The sequence below is a fragment of the Terrapene carolina genome, unplaced genomic scaffold (genome assembly GCF_002925995.2).
Source record: "Terrapene carolina triunguis isolate 2854851 unplaced genomic scaffold, T_m_triunguis-2.0 Scaffold234, whole genome shotgun sequence".
NCBI classification, from domain to species: Eukaryota; Metazoa; Chordata; order Testudines; family Emydidae; genus Terrapene; species Terrapene triunguis.
In genome coordinates, this window is record NW_020664585.1 from 342,049 (window position 1) to 352,316 (window position 10,268).

Genomic DNA, 10,268 nt, shown 5'->3' on the forward strand with positions numbered 1-10,268 from the left:
CAGTGCTAGAAAAGGGTAAAGTATTATTTCCTCTCACATCCCCAGTGAGAAGTTATTATAGATTAACTATGAAACTTGTGTTATTAATCCTATTTCCAACTCTTTTTCATTATACCTTGAACACAGCAAAGGGGCAGAAGGGAGGATTTCAGCGTCTCAAGTGGAACTCCTATTTAGGCTGCACAATGAGCTACAGAGGCACGAAGGGTACTTTACCCTCATTTCTGCACCTCTTTCAAAACCAACTGAACTCCACCTGTCTAGCTTTCGTCTTAATTTCCAGTGTGTTTTCCAGCAAGAACGTTGTACAGCAATCTAAAAACATTAAAATTTTTATTGAAAACTATGACATACAAATGGTGATTTGGTCCCAACAGAAGACAGACCAGAATGAGATCTTTCATATTTCAAAATAAAACAGCCAGCAAGGATTTCCCAGTACTGCACCATTTGTGCCATCTCACTTAACATGCAGAACTAACAAAAAAACTTTTAAGAAAGCTAACAATAGACTGAACTGTAAAGACTGCAGCCGCCCACACCTTAAATGTTTTCTTGAAGCAAATTACAGTTCAATTAGCATTCCATTTAGTTTCTGGATGGGAAGCAGCGTTCCCTTTCCCTCATCAATACAAGAAGAGCTTTGAACTGTTTCCCCTTAATATAAAACAGAAAAGACCTCTGAAAACCAAATTAGATGTTTGCTAATTAAAGCTTAACTGCTTTAGATATAAAGTCATCCCCTGGCTTACGCCAATGAACACACTGCCAATAATCCACTGAGAAATCTCAATTCAAGTGGTAGAGCAGTATTAGGGCTCAGTGGAAACTGCATCAGCAAAGAATTTAAGGAGGAAACATACAGCTGAATAGCCACCTTTGGCACACATGTGATATGCAAAGGAGTTAAAACCAGAAATAGACACAGTATCTACACTTTTTTCCTTTGGAAATTCTGATGAAAAAACAAGTTTTTAAAAATCAAGTAACATTTTTAAGAGGAAAAAAAAGAGCCCTACTTGGATTTCACACTTATCAGCTTTCTAATGTCCTCCATGTTTCTCTGTACCATAATTTTACGTATTGACAAGATGGTTCCATTAAACGTATGAATGTTTCCTTCTTCTAATTCAGTTAATTTAGGACCAGAGCCATCAGATAAGCGCAAACTGAACTTTGAACCTTTTCCAAAGTCATACAAGCTTAGAACAGATATCTGTTTGGAAGCACTGCAACACCTTCTAACCTCACAAAGTGGACAATGTCTTCTTCCCTCCAGCATCCCATTGTTTTATTTTACACACACTAACAATGCAGCCTCTCAGATGCTGTAGAATTTAAGTCTGTTTAGTAGGTTAATGACATTCACATGAGATGTTTTACATACTACATATAAGAGGCTTTCACCAACCTCACATAAAAAATTAGATACAAGAGCAGAAGAAAGCTGCACACATTTGCCCAGTACAGAAATCAAGGTTTCAGATGTCAAGTTTACAACAGTTTCCAGCCTACTTCAATGTTGGTTCAAACTTCAGAATAATTTTAGTGTGTACTTCTTAAACATTTGTTTAAATATTAAACATTAAAGCTCTTTCAGAATCTTGGGCAAGAAGAGCAGCATAGAAAAGTGAGTTAACAGAAATGGAACTTTACCTACCTACCCCCAAATGCCCATGTCAGAAAGAATGTCTCCTCTCAGATAAAATGCCACTGCCAGCCAAAGGAGCAGAAATGCTGACTGCAAATTAAAGCTTTGATATTAAAATACATATGATGGGTTTTTAACTAGAAGAATGTCTCCCCACAAACTATTACAGTGTTGTGCTAAGCAAAGCAGTGTAGATAGTTGCTTTTCCAATAAATCTAAAGCTGCTTTGCTGAGGAGCCATTGCATGGGCTTCCTTCTAGTATGGGGGAAGTCAAGGCAAACAGATTGGGAGTTACCATCCTAATACCACCTTTACCCAGAAGAGTATTTTCACGAGGGGAACCTCAGTTCAGATGTCTCCAAGGAAACCTTGGACTGACTCTTTGTTGACTGAGAAGATTACTTGGTTTACTGCATACCGCTACATTTTTGTACTATGTTCTAATAAGTAGCTAACTGGATTCCTTTCCTGAAGTATATGATTATCTGGAATAAATGCCTGCAGTATAAATTAATAATCCAGATGCAATCTGAAACTTCAGAAAAAAACAGTGTAGTTTTAATGACAACTGTTCCTGGTTTACATAAACCACTAAGTCCAGGTTTACTTAGAGTCGAATTCTGCTCACTTTACTAATGCAAGTAGTCCCACTCAGTTTGAGACTAGTCATGTATGGCAAGTAGGATTTGGCCCTTACTGAGACAACATTTACCCAAAGCTCAGTTAAAGCAGCTCCTCTGTATCTGATTCACACATTATCATTTATCAAGATTAAAATCAAAAGGTGTCAGTAAATTCAGCACCAGCCGTATCAGAAATATTACCAAAGGTCATGTCTGGCTTTCCAATCTGATTCAGACCAAGGGAAAACTGCAGCACAAGGTAAAATGCCAAACCAATCAGCTGAGAACATCCTCTAGGCTTCTGCTTTACTAGCTCAGAGAAAACTGAACATTTTTAACTGGCCCTTAGGCTAAATTTAGTAACCAACTTCCAGCTGAGTCACTGATTTAACTTTCTACCAAAACTAGACCATACGAGTCTAGTGTTCAGTTATAACTTCTCACCCCCATCACACTGCAGCACAGATAATTTCTATATTTACATTTTAAGGTCAAGCCAAGTAGATGGAGGGATTGTTTTTCTTCCTGTGACTAGTCAGAGATATCTTCTCCTTTCAGTACATTTGAGTAACCTCTCATGAAGCTAACAGAATGAGCCAAGCATATCCCCCAAAGTCTTAATGGCTCACCAAGTATAAGGGGTGGTCTGAACCACTGTTGCATTCGATCTCTGCATTTTACTCTTTACCAAAGGCAACTAAGAGGACAGGCCTAAGACAGCCATTTGGAGAACCTCTTCCTTGCTCAAAAGGCCACTGGACTTCTTGTAAAAGATGCTGCTTTTAACAGACTATAAAGCTTTTCTTCAATCTCCTACAGTTGCGACTGCCCAACTCCAGATTCTTCTGGTTGTTACCAGAAAACAAAAAACCCCAATAATAACTTGAGGTCCACACCTCATACCTGGAAGGTAGAGGGAGTCAAAAATCAGCCACAGAAACCTTCAGAAATCACCATTTCAGCCTGAAATCTGGCTTCTATAATTCCATCTCCTCTTCCACACATCCAGATGTTCCCAAGCTACTATATAGTCCTGGAGATATCACAGTTTGTTGTGCTTCAGAGAATGTTTCAGTTTGTGGTTGGAAGGCGGCTCCAAGAGTTGATTGCTTGGCCTGGCAACCTTCTGTCCCCTGCTGCTTGTAGTTTTTAGCAACAGAAACAGATTTCAGTTTGTCTGTGAGGAACTCAGGAAGAGGTTTCCAGAGCACCAGCTCCATGGAGGGACGGCTCCTAGAAGGGATGGAGTCTTAGTTTAATCAAAACTCTTTCAATCACAGCTGTGACAAATGAAAACCACCTAATTTCCTCATCCACTTAAGTCTCTGTCTGTGGAGAAGAGTCCCCCAAGGCACATGCACTAGTGTTTTGTCCAATCTTCTGGAGAAAGTTCCAATTCCTCCCCTTGGGAGACTATTTCACAGCCTAACAAAAGTTTTTCCTGATTTTCAACTTAAGTTTCCCCTTTCTTAAATTCATTCCATTACTCTCAATTCTAACCCCAGGTACAACATGAAATAATTCTTCTCTCCCACTGCACCAACCATGAAGCTCACTATTGTTCACCACACACTGAGACCTTTCCCTTGATATGGAAACCTTCATATATGAACAGCAGGCTATAAGGTTAGTGAAATTGAGAGAATATATAACATTATGTATTAGAGCATACAACAGAGTTTTTTGAATACTGCGTACAGATGTCATCTCATCTCAAAAAAAGATATACTGGCATTAGAAAAGATTCAGTGAAGGGCAACTAAAATGATTAGGGGTTTGGAACGGGTCCCATTTGAGGGGAGATTAAAGATGCTAGGACTTTTCAGCTTGGAAAAGAGGAGACTAAGGAGGGATCTGATAGAGGTATATAAAATCATGAGTGGTGTGGAGAAAGTGAATAAGGAAAAGTCGTTTACTTGTTCCCATAATATAAGAACTAGGGGCCACCAAATGAAATGAATGGGCAGCAGGTTTAAAACAAATAAAAGGAAGTTCTTCACACAGCACAGTCAACCTGTGGAACTCCTTGCCTGAGGAGGTTGTGAAGGCTAGGACTATAACAGGGTTTAAAAGAGAACTAGATAAATTCATGGCGGTTAAGTCCATTAATGGCTATTAGCCAGGATGGGTAAGGAATGGTGTCCCTAGCCTCTGTTTGTCAGAGGGTAGAGATGGATGACAGGAGAGAGATCACTTGATCATTACCTGTTAGGTTCACTACCTCTGGGACACCTGGCATTGGTCACTGTCGGTAGACAGGATACTGGGCTGGATGGACCTTTGGTCTGACCCAGTACGGCCATTCTTATGTTCTTATGTTAGTCTATACGAATTCAGCATTCTACTGTAAATTGCAAGTACCCTATTTTTAGCAACTACATATAATGCCCTCCTACACAATACAGTACAGTACATCACAAACACATTATCAAAGAATCTTCCAACAGTAATGCTATAAAGAATTACAGTAAAATCAAGTCTTGCTCAACAGAGGAGAGATGGACTCTGTAGGCAAACCCCTTTTCTCCATTTGAGTATGTTATCTGTGTAGCTCCAACATTTCCTCAAGAACTTACATGGACTCTATTATTTTTTTTGTCAGTGCTTGATCAAAATCCCTCCTCAGCCCCTTCTGAAGAGTATCAGACAGGACAAGGGTGGGCAGATTGCTAGTATTCCCATCGGCATGAACATCTTCATCTTCATCAATTATCCTAAGAATGGAGGCAGGAAAGGGGGAAATAATACATCTTATTATTGATCATATCACTGACAAATATGTATACCTACTGCTAACAGACATGTATACCTACTGCTAATTGAATCCCATTCAGGGGAGAGAATGCAGTTCAACCACACAATATAAAACAGCAACATTGAGTTAAGCAGCAATTTCATCTTCTCAGATCCCTGTAGTTTAGCTTCAAAGATTATTTTCAGCTGCTCTGAAAGGTCCTGAATTTTGGTGACCCCATGCTACAGCAGCTCAGAGTACTGATTAGAATGACCCAAAGCTTGACCACTTAGGATGCACTGCAAGAATTGCCTTTTTGGTAAAGCTCTTGTATATAAATTTCTAAGTATATCTACAGATGTACTCAGTACAGCATCTGAAATCCTAGAAAAGGGCAAACAGAAGAATCCTGTATGTAGTCCACTATGGACCTCACAATGCAGATCCAGAGAGGTGTTACAAAAGTCAGATCTCACATCACAAACTAATCACTTTAAAGGTATAACTCACTGCTACAAAACTTTGTTAACACTGACTTAAGGCTGACCTGCAGCACTGTGAGAGTGCACCTATATTTAAGCCACTGAAATCCAAAAAATACTGTCTTGTGGGTTGAAGTATCATTTTAAAGTGTTCACTGTAGTTTGTGCAATGCTTATTTTTCTGTATGAGATGGGGGGATACCAACTTTGAAGTTTACTGTGACTGTTTTAAAAAAAACAAAAACCATATGACTAAGTTTTCTTTAGACCCTTTTTTCCACAAGAGCTACAGCACTTTGAAAGATGAAACTAATAAGTATGAATCTTTGGTTTGTGTAGACTGGATGAATTACAGAAATTTCAATTTTGTTTTCTGTATTTATTTTTCCAAGATCATGATAAAGTTTGTTACTCTTTTGATTGACAACAGTATCCTGTGCTACATTAGTCGACCTTATACAGTCCTTATAATAAGGCCTTCTACTATGAATGCGTTTCCTGATGCTCAACAACTCCTTTGACAAGAGTCCCAGCCAGAAAGGATGAATGGTTCACTGGCTAGCATACTAGCCTAGGACTTGGGAGACCCCAGGTTCAACTCTCAGCTCTGGGGCAAATCACTTACGTATCTCTGTGCCTCAGTTCCACATCTGTAAAATGGAGACATTATCACCTCCCTCCCTGTGTCATGAGAATAAATACATTAAAGACAGATGTTCAAATAGTACAATAACGGGGTCATGGATGTAAGACAGATAGTCCCACTGTTCCTCACCATTTCCTGAACATGTGGCATGGGTACATTACCTTTATGCTGCTTCTTATTACCATCTTTCATTCAATCTTTCCTCTCTTAATTTATACTATTTTCCTTGACAATACTTAAGTAAAATCCGAGCATGCATGAGGATTTTAGAACACTTTAGAATACTAGATCTCAAACCAGAAGCTTTGCTTTAAGGACAAATCTTCCAGAAGGAACCCCTAGGTAATGCAGGCAAAAAGCAACTAATGGGCATAACACATTCTCAGCAAGCTGCCAAGGGCAGGACTTTAACTTGTAGTACATGGGTGTTGCTCAGGTGCGGTGGCTACAGGATGTCACCCTGAGCTTCCCAGTTACCATGATGACAGGCTGCCTGCAAAAATTCTGGCTTGCAACTTTCTCTAGCTTGTGCCACATTGTAAATTTAACTTTAACCCTGAATAACTGTAATACTGTATCTCCAAAGGGGCAGTGGGTGCCGGACACTAGCTGAAATCAATCCTGACCCCATAACACCAATTCGGGGAGGATAAGAGGCATAGTTAGATCCCCCAGTGTGTCAAAATAAAGTTAAGAACTGTAAAATTTTGATGGGGGGGTGGGTTTGAAGGGGGCTTTATCTTGAGAATGCCTTGCTCACAACTACCTCAAATTTGGACCAATCACTGTATTCCAGATTCCCATGAGGTAAAGCTGTTATCAAGACAATCCAAGTCACCATGTGGATTTTAGAGCACTTAAAAAAAAAAGCTGTTAAACAGTAAGCTAGTCTCAACCCTACTTACAGTGGTGCTGCCACCCCACTACAATAAACTCAGTTATCCCTTAAACAATGCCTATGAATAAAGGGAAAGCTAAGAAAAAACCCACTCTACTCAACCCCTGCGTTTACCTGTCCTCAATTTCCTGAAGCTTCCTGCGGGCAACCTCGCACTGATGTTCCCCCATTGTCTGATCCATATCTTCACAGGGAATTTCTAACAAGCCAGCTTCATGAAGACTACCAATGCACTGCCTTGCTACCTCCCCAGCTGCCTGCTGACCTGCACAGAGAATCTCTTCAGTGCTGGGATTCGGAGAGTAGTGAACAGTTTCAATCAGTCTCTTCTTCTTCACAGGGCAACTAGGAAACCAAGCAAATTTATAGTTGGCAACAGAGAAATCTCTGACATAGTTTTTTTACGATTAAGATCTTTGTCTGTCACACCTATTTCTACAGAGCTGCATACTTTGTCTGTTGAGAAAAACTTCACTTCCAATGTACAATTACAAAAATGCCTTTTCAAGAAAATCAGCATCACACATTCAGTTAGATTTGTATTATACAAACTGGACTGGATTCAAGGTTTCTGTTTATGTTCAGGAAAGAACAATTGAGAATGGTTCCAAACAGTAGTAGTATTGGGAAAGATTCCCTCACCCAAGCACAGTGCAATCTTTTGAGCTCTACCCTGGATCACGCACCATCACCACATAGGACAGAGAGTGAATCAGGCTAAAAGCAAGTCACTGAAGACAAGTTTAACTTACCCATCCACCTCTTCCTCTAGTTTATGCTTCTTTCCAGAGCGAAGAGAAACTCTGGAAAGGGAAAATGAACAGTTATTTGACTACTAACAGTGTTTTATACCTTTGGAGGGAATTGAGTGTGATCAAGAAAATTAAAGCAAATGTTGCTGGTGGGTGATGTTCCATGGCTTTCAGTGTGCGGGTCACCTTGATGTAATCAGATGAGGGGAAAAACAGAGCCAAAAATGCATTAGTCTAGAAACAAATTTGTTAAAACGAAAACAGTTGGGTATAAAGGGAAGTGGTTTACCTTCACACATCTCTTCTTGAAATTAGTTACCTGAATATAATTGAAATAGGGCAACGTTTGGATCATCTGGACTAGTCTCAACCATGATGGCCAAAGTAGAAGGCAAGTTCAAGTAAGTGTGAAGCATGACATTCTAAACATGACACGTATTTTTGCTCCCAAAAATAAAGACAGGACACTCTAAAACTGGGTTTGCTCAGCTGCCTTTTGCTGATTTCCATGACAGCTTCTTTCTTGTACTGTGTTTGTGGGGGAAGGTGGGAAAGGAATAGATGTATTTTTCCTGAAGCATTCCTGTTTCTTGAAGTGAGTGCTTAATCATCATAGAATCATAGAATATCATGGTTGGAGGAGACCTCAGGAGGTCATCTAGTCCAACCCCCTGCTCAAAGCAGGACCAACCCCAACTAAGCCATCCCAGTGCTTTGTCAAGCCAGGCTTTAAAAACCTCTAAGGATGGAGATTCCACCACCTCCCTGGGGAACCCATTCCAGTGCTTCACCACCCTCCTAGTGAAATAATTTTTCCTAATATCCAACCTAGATCTCCCCCACTGCAACTTGAGACCATTGGCTTCTTGTTCTGTCATCTGCCACCACTGAGAACAGCCTCGTTACATCCTCTTTGCAAGCCCCTTCAGGTAGTTGAAGGCTGCTATCAAATCCCCCCTCACTCTTCTGCAGACTAAATAAGCCCAGTTCCCTCAGCGTCTCCTCATAAGTCATGTGCCCCAGCCCCCTAATCATTTTTGTTGCCCTCCGCTGGACTCTCTCCACTTTGTCCACATCCTTTCCGGGGGGAAGAGGGTTGGATGGCGGGCAAAACTGGACGCAACACTCCAGTTGTGGCCTCACCAGGGCCGAATAGAGAGGAATAATCACTTCCCTCGATCTGCTGGCAATGCTCCTAATAATGCAGCCCAATATGCCGTTAGCCTTCTTGGCAACAAAGGCACACTGTTGACTCATATCCAGCTTCTTGTCCACTATAATCCCCAGGTCCTTTTCTGCAGAACTGCCGCTTATCCAGTCGGTCCCCAGCCTGTAGCGGTCATGGGATTCTTCCGTCCTAAGTGCAGGACTCTGCACTTGACCTTGTCGAACCTCATCAGATTTCTTTTGGCCCAATCCTTCAATTTATCTAGGTCACTCTGGACCCTATCCCTACCCTCCAGCATATCTACCTCTCCCCCCAGCTTAGTGTCATCTGCGAACTTGTTGAGGGTGCAATCCATCCCATAATCCAGATCATTAATGAAGATGTTGGGGGGGGAAAAACGGCCCCAAGACCAACCCCTGGGGCACTCCGCTTCACACCGGCTGCCAACTAGACAACAAGCCATTGATCACTACCCGTTGAGCCCAACAATCTAGCCAGCTTTCTATCCACCTTATAGTCCATTCATCCAATCCATACTACTTTAACTTGCTGGCAAGAATACTGTGGGAGACCATATCAAAAGCTTTGCTAAAGTCAAGGTATATCACATCCACTGCTTTCCCCTCATCCACAGAGCTAGTTATCTCATCATAGAAGGCAATCAGGTTAGTCAGGCAGGACTTGCCCTTGGTGAATCCATGTGGACTGTTCCTGATCACCTTCCTCTCCTCCAAGTGCTAAAAATTGACTCACTGAGGACCTGCTCCATGATTTTTCCAGGGACTGAGGTGAGGCTGTAGCTCCCCGCATTCTCCTTCTTCCCTTTTTTAAAGATGGGCACTGTATTTGCCTATTTCCAATTGCACAGCTTTAGTCTCTTAACATGGTTTAATGGCACATTAATCAAACTAATCACACAAAACAGAAAAATCAAAAATCTGCAGTGTACTACTGATCTGAATAAACACACTTTTCATCCACATTAAAAAGAATGCAGCCGTCTTCTTTCGTATGGCATTTGAGAAGCAACGGGCTGGGATTATAATTGAATGTTAAGATTCTAAAGCCATTCTAATGCTTTTAGAGTATCTGTGTGGATCCCTTTGTACCACCACTGTAAGCATGAACGCGGCAATTGTTCTGTAATACATCGCAGGGTTTGTACCTCAACATGTGGTTGAATGCAGTTCACTGCCTACAGGGAAGGCAAAACCCTGGGATTTAAAGGACTTCCTGGTCATAAAACAATGGCAATAATGGCCCATACCTTACCTCAAATAGGCCCATCACTGCGAATTACGCAGCTCAACATC

General features: G+C 41.1%; 1 protein-coding gene across 1 annotated transcript; it reads right to left on the minus strand.

Annotated features, from left to right (window-relative positions):
* Positions 1–316: 316 nt before the first annotated feature.
* Positions 317–7,436, minus strand: CCDC117 (coiled-coil domain containing 117). The gene is made up of 3 exons (XM_026656890.1): positions 7,150–7,436; positions 4,852–4,989; positions 317–3,508 (listed from the first exon to the last, which is right to left on the minus strand). The coding sequence occupies exons 1-3, from the start codon at positions 7,215–7,217 to the stop codon at positions 3,253–3,255; spliced, it is 462 nt and encodes a 153-aa protein (XP_026512675.1). The 5' UTR covers positions 7,218–7,436; the 3' UTR covers positions 317–3,252.
* Positions 7,437–10,268: the final 2,832 nt, after the last annotated feature.